At 36.8% G+C, this 20,000-nt stretch overlaps 1 protein-coding gene and 1 long non-coding RNA gene across 3 annotated transcripts in view; one reads left to right on the forward strand and one right to left on the reverse strand.

Annotated features, from left to right (window-relative positions):
- The window catches only part of LOC135200814 (transcription factor Jun-like), a 2,268-nt gene extending 152 nt beyond the window's left edge, over positions 1–2,116 (forward strand). The window contains exon 1 of the mRNA XM_064229481.1: positions 1–2,116. This exon is cut by the window's left edge and continues 152 nt beyond it. Within this exon, the coding sequence (XP_064085551.1) occupies positions 40–921 (882 nt within the window). The 5' untranslated portion in view covers positions 1–39 and the 3' untranslated portion in view covers positions 922–2,116.
- LOC135200819 (uncharacterized) overlaps positions 1–20,000 on the reverse strand; it is a 193,416-nt gene that overhangs the window by 101,486 nt on the left and 71,930 nt on the right. The gene's annotated exons all lie outside the window — the stretch shown is intronic.

Below are 20,000 nucleotides of genomic sequence, written 5' to 3' on the forward strand. Positions count from 1 at the left end.
GACTTTTGCAGTGTTTGTTAAAGAGGACAGTCGAGTTCAATGGAGGCAACCATGTACGAGGACGGGTCATACAACACTTACCAGAGGGAAAGCCTCACCCAGATGAAACGGAAACTCACCCTCGATCTCACGAGGCCCTCCAAGAAGCAGAGAGGAACTACAGGCAATTTCAACCCTCTTCTCACGTCCCCAGACCTTAACCAGTTGAAGTTGGCCTCTCCTGAATTGGAGAGACTCATCATTCAACAAAATTCAACCATCCTAGGCAATACAGTGACCACACCATCCCAGTTTTTATTCCCAAAAACGACAACGTTGGAACAAGAGGAATTCGCGAAAGGATTCGAAGATACATTGGAACAGCTACATAATCAGGACGGCATCGCCACCAGCAGCAGCGGGAGTATCGTGGTGACGAGCGTATCCGACGCAAATCCGCCAGTGTCGTCTGCGCCCTTGCAATACACCCAGTTGGACGTTCCCACCCACCACCACCATCCTCATCTACAGCAGGTTCCCGTGACGTCGTCGGCAGCGCCAGGCGTGTCTTTGGCAGTGACCAGCGAACACCATGTCCCTTCACAACTGGGGCTACTCCCCCACACATCCATCAAAGAGGAGCCCCAAACCGTGCCCAATGTGAGCGGTTCCCCACCCCTCTCCCCGATTGACATGGAGACACAGGAACGCATCAAACTAGAGAGAAAGAGACTACGGAACCGCATCGCCGCCTCCAAATGCCGACGGCGGAAGCTCGAGCGAATCGGACGTCTGGAGGAGAAGGTACGTATCCTGAAAGGGGAGAACGCAGAATTGCAAGGCGTGGTTAACAAACTGCGCGACCAGGTGTGTTCACTAAAGCAAGAGGTGATGGAACACGTCAATTCGGGCTGCCAGATTCCTTTCGTCACCCACCAGTGAATGACGACATGACCTTCCCTGATGTTTTTTCTCGAAGTGTTCAACAAGGAGAGAGGGTAACAGGTGCTACATTAATATCAACAGCATAATGTATCCATAGTGCCAGGTTTGCCGCGAACCGACTCGCCTCCCGAGAGAGAAAATGTGACCAATTCCCCACTGAATATGGCCGAGTCTCTTGCTCCCTCCCTCAGACTCCCCTTTTTCTCCCTCTCTCTCTCTCTCTCCTTAAATGAGGAGCGGGTCGGCCGCGTGTTGGTCTAGCCTAGCCCCCGTGCGAGGCTAGAGAAACGGTGACCGCTTCCAAAACGATAACAGCGACCTCTCAGGAGGTGCATTTTGCCCCAAAATGCCTTGCAAGAGGTCCAAGACCGGGTTTCCATGACAAGGGACCGTGGGGGGTCCCGCCTTTTTGCGAGAAGGCAGTCCTGCGAAGGTGTGGCGGTGGCGGGATTCGTTGTAGCGAGGTTATGGGTGTGGGGGCAAGGCACGGAGTAGCTCTAGTCAGTGGTAGCGAGAGTGGGGAAAAAAAAAATTGAGTGAGTGTTGCCCCTTTTACTTTACTATCCTGTTATTTTACCACTAACGCCCACAGCAGCTACAAGACCGAGATTATAAAGGAGGAATTCGGTAATTTAAAAAAAAAATAAATAAATAAATAAAAGGCTCGCTGCAGCCCATACACCTCGCCCCCAAATCATGTGATATCGTGCCGTGCGTATGCAATTAGAAGAGTAAAAGATTAGTTTTTAAACAAAATGTTGTGCTAAATACTTCCATGTAATTATCACATTTCAGTGCTTTTATATATGATATGAACGAGAAAAAAATCTAAGGTTAAAATTATGTTATTGTAAACAACTCGATGGGAATAACCTTCCCGTTGCGAAGAGATTTGTTTAAACTTTTTATCTATTGAATATTGAATTGTTTGTCATGTTTCTTTATGCAGTTTGATGTACGGAGGTCAGTGATATAAACCTATCTAAGTCAGTGCGATTTTTGGAGTACCTTGTGTTGTATAAATATTAATAAATAGTATTACTGTTTTCTGAGAGAATGTATGTATGAATTTTTATATATATATAAATTATGTATATTTTATATGCAAAGATATCTTGATTTATGCAAAAAAAAATTGTGCAAAGCAAGAATTTTGTAAGATACTTTTCTTATAAAAGAAAGAAGTTTCAAACAGGTTTTTTACTTTCATCCTGTTTTTGTTAAATATTAATTATTCATTATTTTAAGAGTTACTATGAAAAGCATGACTTTTTAATTGGCATGGGCTGGTGTCGCAAGATATACATGATTGAAAGACTCCCAATTAATCCCTCATGAGTTAACTGTTAATAGACAAGAAGGAAAATAATGTAATGACGTTCATTCCAAGAAATTATCAAAGGACATGAGTAAGCTGGTTGGCTTCCTTGAAATGATGAAATAAAACCTCCACTTGTTTTCAGTAAGAGATGAATAAAGGTTAAATAATCACTTGTGAATGAGGAATGTATATATATGCTTTGTTTTTACATGCCAAGAACTACTTTTATGAGATGATCTAAATATGCCAGAAGACAGTGGGTGTCATTAAAAGTTTAAAATATTCTATTATGTGAGGTTTTAAAGGATGTGTTCATATAATTAAAAAAAAAAAAACATGCACCATAGTAATAGTGAATATAAAAAGGATGGCCAAACATGTTTGGGAAAAAAAACTAAATTTAAAAATAAAAAAAGATTAACAATTGAGAATACCAGATAAAATATTACAGAAATATAAAATCATCAATGTTTAATATATCACCAGAAATAAATTAACAATATGCAACATAAGTAAATAACAAAGGACCCTAAATGTGCAAAAAATTCAACTATTTTGGTACAAAGTCTGTATAGACAACTTTAATATAACCCATTTTACTTCAGTTTTTAAATTATATTTTATATATATATATAGATATATATATATATATATACTATATATATATATATATATATAATATATATATATATATTGGATACACACTAAAGAACAAGTATTATAAAGTAGGTGATGCACAGTAATATGAAAGGTACTGTATCGTTAATTTCATGATACTGAAAAAGGAACTGCCAAGGATCCCCAGACTGATCCTGAATTTTTTTTAACAATTTGTATACTTATTGAGGGACAAGAATGAACAAAGCAAAAAGAGAGAAATAAATATATCAAAATGTAAATACTTTCCTTGGAAAAGCTTTACAGCAGCAAACGAACAGATAACAGTTCTGAAAAATACAATTTAATCTTCTTTTTTTTTTATTCTGACAGCACATCGAAACTGCAGCAGCTTAAATGATGTAAGGATACAGAAAATAATTTCAAGTAAATTTGAATGAGATGATATTGAGAACATTACATACATTAATGATAATATTATGAGAAGAAGAGTGCTACAACAGGGATGGATATAAACAGATACAAATTAAAATATAAACTAGTAACAGATAAAAATAAAAACCCACTGTGTAAACAATCAAGGAGTCAATTCACCTTACAGAAGTGTTTGAAAGTGGCTGAAACAGACTTAACTATATTAAAGTTAGTTACCTCAATGCCCCATTAACTGAGAAGAATTTGGTGAAGTTAAGACATTGTAGTTTATAAAGTATATAATTTCATCGGTCACTTAGGATACATGAATGTGATGACCCCATTCCATTTTAACCGAGTGGACCTGGAGAATTTGAGACATTGTAGTTAATATATTTACATTTCATATATGTAAAGTGTACACGTTCTGTTAAAACAGGATACGTCTCGATTACAAATGGCCCTATAAAACAATGTTCTAAAGCTAAGGACTATATTTCGGTGGACTATCTTCCACCCATATATGAAGATAGTCCACATTTATGCATGTGATACATTTATACATGTATGTACGTATATATTCCAATGGAAAATTCTTTTGACCCACTAAGTAGTTAAAAGCTTCGCTGTTGGCGCATTGGACCCTTCCCCGGGCAAAGCAAGTGAAAACATGAAGTAGACGAAGTGCTTCGGATGCAGCTATGAATTTAATTAGTAGATAAAACGAGGAACTCGAGAAGCACACGAGAGTTAGGATGGATGGAGAACGTCCGAGGATTAACTGCGCTACTAATAAAGATCTTCAAGGGCTGAATGATACTGGGTCAGCAGAGAGTATGGGTACATAGGAAAGAGTAATGAAACAAATAGTCTGATAATGAAATGAGATGTTCAGCGAAGGGCATTGGGAGGTTTACAGTAACGAAACGAAGAGACGTTGAAATATCTGAGTTGTTTGTAAGCAAAAACTTAATGGGTACGAAGACGCATCTCCGGAGGAGGGTAAATACACAGAAAAAAGAGGTTAATGGGCAGATGAGAAGCAATAACAGATGTAGTCTTAGAAGGGTTGCTGAATTTTTACTGAATGAAAAGGGGGAGTGTAAACTAAAGAATGTTTGCATTAGGGCAACTTGAAATGAAGTGTCAGTGTAGTGATGAGCCTGAGGGGTGTCTAGGGTACGAAATGTCTCCACGAAGGAAGGATTCACAGAAGCGGAATATAAGAACTGTTGTGTTTCTGTGCAGAGCGAAAAATGATGGAGTAAATCGTGTGAATGGGTACATGGGCATAAATTAGTAACCATACCCTTTAAGATGTCTGGAATGGCTTGAAAGGGAGAGAGGGCAGTTGATTATTATTATTATTATTATTATGCACCCTATTCACATGGAACAAGCCCACAGGGGCCAATGACTTGAAATTCAAGCTTCCAAAGAATGTGGTGTTCATTGAGAAGAGAAGGTAAAGGGAAATACAGAGAAAGATGACATGATAAAGGATTTGTGGATCCATTTTTCTTCATGGGCCAGTTAAGAGGAGTTGAAAAGTAAATAAATGAATAAACTGCCATATCTGAACCTAGATAGAGCCTAATAATACGCAAGGGATGAAATGTAAGGTTACTGAATAGCGTTTGAGGTTACATTCACAGGTCCATATGGAGTTAAATAAAAAAATGTGTAGGCACAAGTTTGTTTCAAGAGAAGGAGTTTCAGTTTCAGAGAGCATTTGGTGTTTCCATATGTTACGTATTTAACTGGCGACATCCTATGAAACTGCTGGAAAACATTTTTTTAGCAAAATTTACATTGTCAATACCGTAAACGAAATGAAGTGACAGACGGTAGACAAATGAAAGTAACTAATCCATCTGTACTTGAGAGCGCTCACGACATCACGATAAAGGAAGTTATTAACTATATCAGTGGTTCTTAACCTGGGGGGCGAGCCCCCGTAGGATGGGCGTCAGCAATTTCCAGGGGGGGTGCGAGCCCTAGGAAAACATTTTTAAAATAATCTCTAATTGTATTCGTTATTCTCTCAACAAGAGTGAGGAACCAATATTCAGAATTTTATGAAAAATGCAAAAGTATCGCCTTATAACGTTACTTTCCTAGAGTCTACTACTCTAGTTAGGCTCGTTGGGCTGACCATGTTTTGTAATTATTGCCTCCCTTCCTATCCCTCGAAACCTCTTCTCTTTCTCATTTTTCCCCCCCTTTAAACCCGGGAAGGAATTTTAGTCATAGATGCAAGGGGGGGCGTGAAACGAAGGACCAATTTTTACAGGGGGCGTGGTAATAAAAAAGGTTAAGAACCACTGAATTACATCATAAGTGAACCAAATAAGGTAGAAGGAGTTTTGTTAAGGACTGAAAGGGAAGTTCCATGGGGTAGCAAAAAAAAAAAAAAAAAAAAAAAAAAAAAAAAAAAAAAAAAAAAAAAATTTTAATAATCAAGCGTTTGTTAAATCACCTGTTCTTTGTGGATGTAAGGTGTTATTTCTAATGCAAATGAACGATTAAAAGAAACTGGAAGCAACAAAGATGGTAACAAGATTGAAGAGAGTTTTGTTGGACATAAGGAGAAAATGGCACACACACACACTATTTGCTTTGTTAGACATGGCGGACTATAATTAGAAAGCACTGGATGGTAGATATACTGGAACGGAAGTGCCTCAATAACCTTGATGGGCAAGAGAATAAACGAAAGTCAGAGGTAGATACCCTTCCTATGCTGAGAGGTCAGTGAACTGTCATTGACCTTTGGTTTGGACACGAGATTTTGACTAAGGATGTGGAAACGTTTTAACGAGGAATCTTCCTATATTCAGCACTTAAGAGATGGATATGCGTGGTAGCTATGGTTGTTCTATTTCCTTCACGACTAAACAACACCCCCCCCCCCCCCGCCTCTTCACTTCCCCACAAACAAACACAATCTCCATATATATATATATATATATATATATATATGTGTGTGTGTGTGTGTGTGTGTGTGTGTGTGTGTGTGTGTGTGTAGAGAGAGAGAGAGAGAGAGAGAGAGAGAGAGAGAGAGAGAGAGAGAGAGAGAGACTCAAAACATTATTTAAATACACAAGGAAAGGTTTTCTTTGTATGGTGTTTTTACGTTGCATGGAACCAGTGGTGATTCAGCAACGGGACCAACGGCTTTACGTGACTTCCGAACCACGTCGAGAGTGAACTTCTATCACCAAAAATACACATCTCTCACTCCTCAATGGAATGGCCGACAATCGAACCCGCGACCACCGAGGTGAGAAGCAAACACCAAACCAACCACGCCACTGAGGCGCTTACACAAGGAAAGGTGTAGAGTAGGACTCTTGACTACAGAAGTTTCAGCTGACAGGATTGACTCCGAAAAATAAAAACTGCACGAGTTTGGAACAAGTAAGGTGTGTGTCGAATATAAGTGTTACAAAAGAAATAAGTAAGTTCTGTGTGAGGTTGAAAGTCATGAAGTAAAAGCTGTGTGTGTGTGTGTGTGTGTGTGTGGTGTGTGTGTGTGTGTGTGTGTAGCATACATGGTCCTAGAAAAGCTGTTGATGATGAGTCGACAGAGGAAATGGCGACGGCTCTGAGGATGTATTCTGTGAAAAACAAGTTGCTGAGAGAGAGAGAAAGAAAAAAAAAAACAAGTTTTTGTAATGGAGGGGAAACGTGTGTTAAAATTTGTATGGGGGAGGGGATGACTTAGAAAAGTGGCATGATAGGAAAAGTTAATGAAGGAGCAGGAGTCAGTGCCAGATTGTGAGATATTAAGTATAAAATTCCTGATGTTTGAAATTGACAAAGTGTTGGTTATGGATTGTGAAGGGAAATGAAGGTACTAAGGGAAAGTGACTGGCAGTGTTTGCGAGAGAGAAAAAAGAAAGGTGAAAGTAAACATAAACAAGGGTAACGTTATGAAGGTGATGAAAATGAAACAATGAATAATGGGGTAAGTGGAAGAATGGAGAAAGTCCATAAGGAGAAAGTATACTGGATGATGGTAAGATGAGTTAGAGGAGAGTCACATTATAGTTAAAGCAGGGAAGGTAGCCTGTAGACAACAAATTTAGGGGAAGCTTGGATTGTCTTGGGAAGCGAAGGTTGGATGCATGAAAGGATTGTTTACCCAACTACCCTCTCAACAAGTTAAGTTGGCCTGTTGAAGGCAAATCAAACAAAGCTGTGGAGATGAATTGATTTTCGTAGTACATGTCTCATGAGAAGAACTGGAAGGGTGAGAAAATATAGCAGCACTCACGAGTAATAGACACGTTTGTGTTGGGTATAAGATGGAGAGTGTAGAGAGTGTATTTCTTAAGTGGGTTGGACACGTGGGAAGAATGGAGGATTATATTGGACCTTCAAAAAGTGTGCAATTTGGATGCACTAACAGGATGGAAGAGGGGGAATTAATAAAAATTACTGTATAGATGATGTAAAAGTGATACTGGAAAGGAAGGGCCACAACTTCCAGGAAACAAGAGTGCATACGAGATAAGAGGTGTGTGTGTGTGTGTTGTGAACGCTTCCTACAAAGGGCTCACCCACCATTCAGCAATTAAAGCATGAATGTGACATATATATATATATATATATATATATATTATATATATATATATATATATATATATATATATATATATATATATATATAATATGCAGAGCAGTGGCCACAAAGTTTAGGTTTAGATCGTAAAATAAGTTCAGACAAGTAAATTTGGTCTATTACAACTCAAATGGCAGCTAAATTATGGGCGCTCTACTATGTTCAGTAAAAATACCTCCATTAACAACAAACGTTGAACTGAGAGAGAGAGAGAGAGAGAGAGAGAGAGAGAGAGAGAGAGAGAGAGAGAGAGAGAGAGAGAGAAGGTATAGTTCACAGGTGTCCGTGACGTCTGCATGCTGCAGGGAAGGAATTTCGTGCACACGACGGCGGGGTTCCCTGAAGAAGACCAGTCTGAGTGCAAGACCGGAATGCAGACAATGATTCTCTATGCTAAGATGAATGTCAGCTTGTGTGTCTGAGTGTCGTACGTGCGATCTGTCTGTATGTCTGAGATGTGTGCAAAGTTTGTTGATGCTCACAATTATGTACCTGAATGTGAATTGCAATCTTTTTGTATCCTTGCATGTGTATTATTTAAGTATATGTATACAGAACGTTTATACATGAGCCGAGACCGACAATCTCTTGCATACATATTTGTATTCATGTACAAGTCATTATTTGTATGTACCTGAAAACATCCCATTATTATTTTCAATATCATAGGATTCTGGTTTTGTTTTTGTTTATAGTTCACAGACATAAACTGCTTAAACTGTAACTGATCATTAGCTTCTGTGAAATAAACTGCTTAAACTTTTAAAATTAACTGATCATTAGCATAACTGCTGTATTTTAGACATCTTTTTCTTTACTGCCCATAATACTTTGCTTAGTTAGAAAATATCTAGGTAGTGTGTGAAGGTTTCTCTTCAATTTCATCTAATACCGTGGATATCACCGTGGATCCTTGCTACATGATTTCAATGTGATGGTATACGTTTCAACTTTATACATACACGCACACACACACACACACTATATATATATATATATATATAATATATATATATATATATATATATACACAAATACATACATATATACACACACACACACACACACACACATATATATATATTATATATAATATATATATATATATATATATATATATATATATATATATATATATATATATACACACACACACTTGTGTGTGTGCGTGCTTATGAAATATATGAGAAACTTCATATGCGCATTCATATGACCCATAAACATACAAAGCTCACTAAGTCCCCCTCCACTGGATCAATAACATCATTTTATTAAATCAAAGGTGTTGGCGCCACGTGTGACTGGAAAAAAGGAAATATGGCAATTTTTCCGTCGACCGCATATCATTTTCTCGAGCTCAACCCTGCCCAGATATTAGCCGAACAAATTCTGTAACCGTTTTCGACCAAATATGAAAAAAAAAAATCGTTGCCTTTTGTCGCAACGAAGGAGAAAAACAACCCCGCAGATGGGCGTTAGGAAAATGGGCGATTTTTTATTTTATGTAGAATGCGACGTGCAATTTCCTTAAACTTTTATTTGGTTTCGCTTAAGGTGGCCATGATAATGCAGGATGACTTGCAGATTGGCACGTGTTCTGCGAATGATTACATGTTTGGAAAAAGCTGGAGTTCCTCACGACAGTATCGGTTATAAAAGGAAATATATGCTCAATGAAAATTATTATTATTATTATTATTATTATTATTATTATATGCAGAAGATGAACTCTATTCTTATGGAATTTGGCCACAGGGGCCACTGACTTGAAATTCAAGCTTCCAAAGACTAGGGCGTTATATAGAAAGACGTAACAGGAGGTAAAGGAAGATACAGAGCGAAGTGATCATTTATAAAAAAAAAATTAAAAATAAATTAACAAATCAATAAATAACTAAAAATGTAAGTAAATTATTAAAATCCAAGAAGAATTGTATTAGAGCATTAATGCATTGTAGCTTCCAAAGAATATGAAATTCATCACAAAGAAGTAACAGGAGGTGAAGGACAATACTTAAAGAAAAGATCACTTATTGCAAACAAAAAAATAAATTAACAAATTAATAAATAACTAAAAATTTGAACAAGAAGAATTGTATTAGAGCAGTAATGTGTGGCATCTATACGCTTGAACTTTCGAAATTCCAATTGCACCTCTATACAATGTAGCATAATGTATAAGAAAGCCAAAGCTAAATGAATAATCTCAAGTCAGTGAGTACAACAGGAGCCAAAGTTTCCATTTACATAATAAATGTCCCAGCCTCTCCACGCCTCATGAAAGCACCAAATAACTACAATGATTAAGCGTCAAATCCTCTCACAAAAAAAAAAAAAAAATGAATACAATTGGATTTTTACAAACGCGATGAGAAGATATATTTATAAGGGACAGAAGTTTTTTTTATTTTATTTTTTTTATTTTTAGCAATGCCTTTTATAATGTTTGATACTCCCAAGTAATACAAATGAGGTAAAGGGAGGGAACCAAGCAAGCAAGACCATCACCATTAGGAAAAACTTTTATTTTTGTTGATTTGATTAAGCTGGCCGCGTCTAAATTCCTTCCAATGGGATATGAATACGGATAGACTTTTCTTTCTAGGTACCAAACACTTCATACTGCTCGATACTCCCAACCATTCCAAATGGCGGGAAAAGAAAAGTATTAAGTTAGTGGTTATCACCATACGGAAAAACACCTTGTTGCTGCTGTTGCTTGCTGAATCAAGCTGGCCAAGTCTAAATTCTTTTCACAGAGAAAGGAATTCCAATGGAGTTTTACAAAGGGAAAAAGGGCACTTTTTGTTTTGTGTTTAGAGAAAGGAATAGGAATGGAGTTTTACAAAGGGAAAAAGGATATATTTTTTGTTTTGTTTTTAGAGAAAGGTATACGAATGGAGTTTTACAAAGGGAAAAAGGATATTTTTTTTGTTTTTTTGTTTTTAAAGAAAGGAATACGAACGGAGTTTTACAAAGGGAAAAAGTATATATACATATATATTTTTTTTAAAGGTACCAAACACTTCATAACGCTCAATACTCCCACATGTTACAAATGGTGATACATGACAGGAATTAAGCAAGTGTCCAACACTAGGTAAGTAACACAACCACTGTTTGGTAAGTTACACAACCACTGTTTGGTAAAGTAACACATGCAACTGTTTGATAAGTAACATGCAATTGCTTGGTAACACATGTAACTGTTTGGTAAGTAACACAACCACTGTTTGGTAAGTAACACATGCAACTGTTGTTGTTGTTACCTACTGTTGCTGCTTAGATTCAGCTGGCCGTGTTCCAGCGATGGGTACCTGGTCTTCGGGCGCCCCGAACCAGCAAACAATACCTGCACTACCACAAAAAATAAATAAATAAATAAAAGAGAAATATCCACAAGACCCACGTACCGTCCACAAGATTGACGCCCCCAAGGCATGACTCTTGGCAAAATATAGACGACGCCTCGATCAAAGTGCACGAATGTGGCAGCAATACAAGACGATAAACAAATGATTGATTGCAATGAACGCTAACACAACAATACTATATCAATACACACACACACACACACACACACACACACACACACACACACACACATATATATATATATATAATATATAATATTATATATATATTAATTATATTATATTATATATTATCCCCCACTATAGTGACGCAGCACTTACCACTTATAATTCCCTTTGGGTGTACGGTACTACCGAGGATATCAAATGAAATTTGTTGCTTATATTTTGTGAACATCAAAATGTCACGGAATTTGTTCTTATATATATATATATATATATATATATATATATATATATATATAAGCGTGCTCTTGCTATATAGTTAACAACCTGCCCGACTTTGTACAACCACATATGACAATGCACGTCTTTTTAGCAGCTCCTGTAAACACTAAATGGCATTATGGCAGTTCCTTATGTTTCCACCCAAGGGGTGTTCAGTGAGAAAGGGGCCGGCGCTAAGTCTGTATAATCCAGGTAAAAGGAAACTTTTCCTTTTTTTTATGATCAACTTTCTTTCGAAGTTTGCCTCTAATCTCTCAGAATGAATCCTGTGGCTACTTACGTATTTTCGGCTTGGACGAAACGTAAAACCTTAAATAGCCATAAGAATGAACACGAGGCTCAGATAGTTGGCTGACCTGATTTTATACCATATGAGCTATGACATTGCTAAATTGTACATTCTGATTAATAAAAATAACTTTCAATATTAATTTCATCTAGGTAATCCACAAGAGAAGAAATAAAATATCACAATTAATTCATTAACTAAGAAATTCACAGATTTTCCCTTCACGGCCAAAAAGTCTCAAGAACATGTTCTATTATATTAAGGCGTCACAGGTACCATCGTCCGTGTTAAGTTAAACAATAAAAAAATTAAATTAAATAAATAAAAAACACTAAAATAACGTAAAAATAAAAATACAATAAAAAATAAAATAATAAAAAGATCAAAATAAAAATAATAACCATAAATAACAAAAGTAAAATAATAATAAAATAATAATATAAAAAACCAAAATAATAATAAACCAGCCCCGTACCAGCACGGGCTCTTGCTCGTTAAAAAAAAAAAAGGGGGCCGGCATGCCGCATGCATAGCATAGCACCAAGAAGCAACATGATCCCGTGAGGAGACGGGCTAGACGGCACAATGAATGAATCTCGACCAGAAACTTGAACTAATCTATCTATCCCCAGCCCCGGTCACTTTTCTTCAGGGCCCTGTTCGGGAGAGGGATTTACAAGGCATCTGACATCTGAATGATGGCGTACGCGAATCCGCGGGCTGCATTTAATAGTAGTAATCCTCCTCACAGCTGTTTGCGATTACTTAGACTCAGCCCTCGTCATAAAATTCACTTTTTATTTGTCCTCTATAAGAATTGTTTTTTTAATTTACTGCAGCATTTCATTGAGCGTATGATTAAAGATCATCTGTACAATCTGTTTATGCACATATAAATACACAGGCGCGCGCGCGCACACACACACACACATATATATATATGTATATATATATATATATATATATATATATAATATATATATATAATATATATGTATGTATACATCATATAACTATATATGTATGTACCAGAAATATACAAAACGTAGCTAGAACGAGATACAACTACATGTGAAAACAAGTGTTCTCATCAACATACAACTGACTATGTTGATCTTACACGGTCTAGACTGAAGGCAGCAGAAATTTGTCTCGACCTTACATGGAAATGGAACAACCTCCTAAACTATTTCCATTTACTCATCTCTGGTCCCGGGCCAAAGACCAGCCGAATAAACGAAAAAGGTATTAATAGCCACGAAGGTCTTGCGCCTGGACAAAAGTAATATGTCAGCACCAAGTGCTTCACTGCATGTACCCTACCTTTGGGGAAAAAATATATAAACAACAACGAGAATGGGGGGAAACGTGTTTGTCCCATTACCTTTCTTGTTTCCCTTTTTGAAAAGCCTCCTCGAGCCTGGGTTCGAAAGGGGCGATAAATAGCCCGTCCGTTCCCTGGCCTCTGTCCTGGAAAATAACATACACAGCATATATAATATATATATTATATATATATATATATATATATATATATATATATATATATATGCCACTGGTGCAGAAGTCAACCTAGAGCTTGATATACCCTAAAGAAATCTGCGCTCTGCAATTGGTGTCTAGTCATTCAATGAGTTGCAATTAAAGAAGGTGCGGAGTCTTGCCTTAAGTAAAAGCGTGTGCTTGTATGCTTGTATACCTACAAACATACCTAGCTATAAACTCACTCATATACTATATCACCGTGACTAAACTACATCTACCGTGACATATCAAGGGGTTGAAAGTAGAACGCTAACTTAAGAGCACTGTAAGAAATCAACTATAATATATCATTAATCCATTGTACTGCTTTCACTTAGAAAGATTTTCCTTCCCTGTATCTGAAGAGTTCCTTTTGTTTAACTCTTTAACATTATGAAAATGACCTTATAAAGAGTACATCACAGGACAATACGAATATAATATTTTAGTAAATCGTATAATATACAACTGGTTATCGCTACCAACGCTGGCAGCGTCGATAAGGTCGTCGAAATGCACACTTACACGCAAGTGCATAATTTGAAAGCATAATGGGAAACCGTATCGTTCATCTATTACATGTTTGCTAAAACGTACTAAAAATAGCTCTACTTCCGAGAAGTTATACCGTAAGGAGAATATTGGGAAAATAGCTTTTTCTATAAATACCACATCAATGCTTCGACGTACGGTCGACTGTAAATTTTGTTACTGTAAATAGACCTTTATCAATATTTCGAACTACTGTACTGTGTGAGAAAGTAATATTGGACAGGTTAGTAACCACATTCCGGCTTCCCTTGCATAAAATAAAAATGAGATTGACTGATTGATTCGGGTGAAATGGCGTCACGGTACGAATCCCAGGAGTCCTACGACCACTCAATACTTTATTTACTTCAAATGGGAAGTCTCCACATTGACTGCAATATGAGATATCCTGCACAAAAAAATGATGTCATTTACCAATTCCTTTATTCTGGAACATGGAATGAAATATAAAATTCAGGACAAAGGGCAAGCGCTGGGACCTATGAGATCATTCAGCACTGAGAAGGGAATTGAGATTACAACGGTTTCAAAGGTGTAATACGAAGACAACCTCACAGTTATACTATGAAGTCATACTTAAGTTATATGAAAGGAGGTACAGTAAAAGGAATGAAAGGGGTAGCAGCTCAGTGCAGCAGGGACGCTATACAAAGAGCCTTAAGCAATGCTTACTGTGCACCGCGTGAGATGCATTGACGGCACTAGCGCCTACAAAAGGTTTCTGTAATAGTCGTGGGGTTTGTTTCTCTAGACTCGAAATTCGGCTAAATCAGTCCGTGGTCATTTGTCAGTTTCATCATCCTCGCACCGAGCGAATAGTGACAGCACACACTTTTGTGAGCTTGTTTGGTAAACAAGTTGACTCAGCAGCCGCGACTCTGCCTTCCAAAATGCAACTATGAAGCTGAAATCAAAATCATCATTCACTTGCAAAGGCGGCATGACGACAGATCTGCACGCCGCCCGTGTTGTTGCAATACCCAAGGACATTACAGCCACCGATTTATAAACGCTGTTACAGATTCACAGGCAGAAAGTATTCCCATGAAAATATATTGAGTTTTCATTAATATCCTGAGCAACTGGGTAGGGGAGGGTTGACTGATTTGCGAAGTTTTCCTACATATTATTTAATCTCCCATTAAATAAATCACCTAAAGAGATAAACATACAGAAAATATTCCCATGAAATATATTGAGTATTATTATATCCTGAGCAACTGGGTAGGGGAGGGTTGACTGAATTGCGAAGTTTACCTACATATTATTCATCTTCCATTAAATAAATCACCTAAAGAGATACACATAGAGAAAGTATTCCCATGAAAATATATTGAGTATTCATTAATATCCTGAGCAACTGGGTAGGGAAGGGTTGACTGATTTGCGAAGCTTTTCCTACATATTATTTCATCTCCCATTAAATAAATTACCTAAAGAGATAAACATAGTAACGAATCAATACGAACCAATGCTACTTGCACCAAGATAGAAAGGATTATAACAATTTTCAAGTGTTTCATTTTTTTAACGTACTTATTTACGTTAACCAAATACTCAGCCCTCCTATTTCACGAGGTCTTGGACCCCTCAGAATATCTAAACTATCATCCACCAATTTACCAGACACCCTAAATCTATTGGACACTGCAAGTGTAAAATACAGTAACCGCCTCATGAGAAAACATTAAGCTTTCTAAATACGTACACCATAACTTACAAAGTCAAATTATTTACCGGAAATGCATTTTCTTATCACTACATATATATAAACACACACACACATATATATATATGCATATATATATATATATATATATATATATATATATATATATATATATATGTGTGTGTGTGTGTGTGTGTGTGTGTGTGTGTGTGTGTGTGTTTTGTGCGTGTACTGCAAATACTAGAACTAGGATTAAGTGGTATTTGGAGTATACATACATGCATACATACACACATATGTGTGTGTCTAATAATAATAATTAAACATGGAAGAGGAGATAGACATGCCTTTTTCAACAAGACTCATATACCTGACAGGTAATCAATCTTCAGGAAGGAAATGGTATAAGTCAAGAAAATTAGAAGCAGGAAAAAGACTTCCAAAGCTTGGTAGTCGAAAGAAAGTAAGTCACAGAACCGTCTGTCTTAACTCACCGGATCTCACAGTGTTAATTTATGAACAAAAAAAGGTCTCTGAATGACATAAGAAATTTTCTTTATACTGAAGCAACATCAACATGAAAGTATCACCTGCGTTTAGCATCACACAAGTGGCAAGAATTCGACCGTGCCAGCCAGCCAGCCAGGCAGGGAGACCGTAATAACCCATACCCTCCTTATCTAAACCACGGCTGTAATCTTATCAACCGCCTTATCAGTTTCACCCTCTGGTCAGGACAAAGGGCTCTAGTGTTACCTTGTGACCAACGCGTGATATGGATCGAAATATCAGTATTATCGATTGACAATCAATTCCCTTACCCGGGGTTCTGAAGCGTTATCTGAAAGCAGCAAAAGTTCTCGCCGTGAACGTCAGGACTGTTACTGAACAAAGGCTTTGGATATGGATCCTAAGGGGGGCCAGTGCCTTTAATAATATGAGGGTCGTCACCCCTAAAAATAAATCGTTACTGCCCCGTCTGTAGGTGTCTTGCAAAACTCTATAGATGAATGAGGAACTACAGGGTGTTCATAAAGTCCCAGTACCATTACAAGTGTTTATGGCTCAGAGACCATATAACATAGACTAATGCAGTTTTTTGCAGAATGTTCTACATTTCCTCAAGTTTATATTCAGAGCACTTCATTCTACAAAAAAAAAACTGCATTACTCTATGCTATGAGATTTCTGAGCAATAAATAATTGTGATGGTACTGGGACTTTATGGACACCCTGTATAAAATGAACTGAAAGCGAACCAAGTCAAAAGTTTTAGTACAGAAACCAAGTCTTAGATTTTATTACAGGTGTGAACTATGATTAATGTTTATATTTTATCACATCGCTTTGGTAAATGGCACTCGATTAAAGAATGAAACAGTAATGATGTACAATTATCTTAAATTACGTACTGGGACTGCAAATATAATAATGATGCAAGACTATTTTAAAGTAATTTAACTAAACTTTCACCCAGAATACATAAGGAACTGAGTTAGGAATACTACAGATACCATCTTACCCACGAAATACAAAAATACATAGCCATAGCAGCGAAATATGTTAAAATCTGTAAGTTAAAATCTGTACTTTATGACAGGTGTCTCTGGATTTGAGGCACCAATCTGATGATGCAATCAATTAGGCCATGTGATTCATAAGGTGATTCCCTAACTAGCAGAATCCATGTAAGACAAGAACTAAATTCCACCACCACCTCACCAGCACCAAAACGTCATTCCCTCCAACATTAATACTGCCACTCAATCTTATAGCTATATATATATATTATATATATATATATATATATATATATATATATATATATATATATATATAGATATATATAAATAATAAGAGAGAGAGAGAGATATAGAGAGAGAGAGAGAGAGAGAGAGAGAGAGACAGAGAGAGAGAGAGAGAGAGAGAATGGTGACAAGTGGCGCTGATAGTAACTTTAGTATACTAAGATTTAGGTGACAATGACCTGTTAATTCGCGAGGTTTGGACAGAAAATTTAATTATGTTTGTGCGTTGGCGGTAGGGGCTGAAAAAACCTTCAACTTTTCCTTGAATGTTCACGGCAAAATTCTTGACCCTTTCACATCAAATTTCAAGCAGGAAAAGAGAGAGAGAGAGAGAGAGAGAGAGAGAGAGAGAGAGAGAGAGAGAGAGAGAGAGAGAGGCCCAACTTGCAGATTCTGGATTTTCTACGAATCACAAGTTAATCATTGAAGAAATAAATGCCCAATTTTCAAATATAAACAAGAAAAGTGACAATTTTGGGGGGAAATGATATTTCCTTTGTTTTCACACACACACATACATACATACATACATACATACATACACACAAAACCATATACAAACATTTTTATTTAAATTCCTTTTTGCCGCATACTAGAACTTTATTCCGTCGAAGCTCGATTACCTTGTTTCATAAGGTGTTGCCCTAAAATAATACCTAATAATAATAATAATAATAATAATAATAATAATAATAATAATAATAATAATAATAATAATAATAATAATAATAATAAAATACTCATAGTAGCACGAGTCTTCAAATGGAGAAGCAAATCCACAGTTATGTAAATGTACATATATTTAAATTTAAAAACAGCAAGGATAGCTTTCCTTGCTGTTTTTAAACTTAAATATATGTGCATTTACATAACTGTGGATTTGCTTCTCCAACAACAACAACAATAAAGAAAAGTAAATGCGACACAAGTAACAAACTGTCTGATGGACTATGAAGAACAAAAACCGTCCACAACCCATTAATCTTGATTCATCATAAGTTGACAAGGCATCACGTAGGTACTTCAAACGCTTCTCCGAAACAGTTGAGTGATCAACTCTTTCTGCGTGTTAGAGAGAGAGAGAGAGAGAGAGAGAGAGAGAGAGAGAGAGAGAGAGAGAGAGAGAGAGAGTGGACCAAGAGCTATATATTACATATATTATATAAATAAACAGAAGACTGTTGTAGGAGGAAGTAATTTATTGCGATGTTTCAAAACACAAAGGTTTAATTTCAAGCTATAAAAAAAAAACAATAAATTAAAATGAAAGCGCATAAAATACTTGTAGTAGAAAAAAGACAATACAATAAAAAAAAATAACAAAATTAAAAAAAAAAAACAAAGACAAAGTTGTGGCAGCACCAACCATCAAGAGAGAAAGGAAGGAAGGACAGAAGACAGAAGGAACAAATCAGAAACGACAAAAGACAATAGCTCACGTAAGGTAAAGAAAGAGTTGTCGAGGAAGACAAATGCTTTAAGTGTTCAATTGAGGAACAACCCGTTTAATAAACAAGGACTCCAGGATTGTCAATAGTTTGCCACACGGTGCCCGTCCCGATATTCCAAAATCTTTGTACTGCATATTACGTTTGCATTTATTGGCGTGTTGTCTGATGTTAGAAAACTCGGGATTAGCAAGGTTTGTTACCATTTCGACAGCTAAAACTTCAAAATTTCAAGTTTGTTACCAGTTCGGCAGCTAAAACTTCAAAAGTCCGTCCCCGCATCAACTATAAACTTCACACAAAAACTTTAGACGAAAGTTAAATAGCGCGCCAGGCAAAGTTAAGAATGAAGCATCCTGGCCTTTTTAGCCCTAAAATGAGCTCAGTCTGACCAAACCACGCTAGAATACTAAACACATCTGTTATAAAAAAACAAGTTTCGTGTGTGAGAAGAACCGGGAGGCGAGGAGCCAGACCGGAAAAATGGTCTGCACACGGCGGAATCCTCGACATTATAAGTGACAGTTTCTGATAATGCACAAATCACTGAAGTGGGAAAGGGAAGGTGGTATGTGGGGGGTGGGGGTTATTTAGGATAGCAAGAGAAATTCAAGGCAAATAAAAAAAAAAATTGAGGGCTAAATTATCGCAATGTGATGATCTGGCTCAAACGTATGAACAATTAACGAAAGGAAAAGTTTAGATTATGGAGAGAGAAGAGAAAAAAAAAAAAAAAAAAAAAAAACACGCCAATACCACAAGACTAGAAAGGGAGTAGTTTTGGCACTATCAACTATAGTATGAGAAAAAGTTTGTTATTAGAAGATCTTGGCCCAACCACAAAAGGTAGGAAACAGTAAATATGGCGCTGTCAACTAGAATGAAAACTGAAACCTACTAAAGAACCTTATATCAACCATTTTAGAATAAGCGTTGTCCTAAAGAAATGGGTTTTGAAATGAAACAAAGCTGACACGAAAGGGAA

This window comes from Macrobrachium nipponense, chromosome 27 (assembly GCF_015104395.2).
Source record: "Macrobrachium nipponense isolate FS-2020 chromosome 27, ASM1510439v2, whole genome shotgun sequence".
In the NCBI taxonomy this organism is placed as follows: Eukaryota; Metazoa; Arthropoda; class Malacostraca; order Decapoda; family Palaemonidae; genus Macrobrachium; species Macrobrachium nipponense.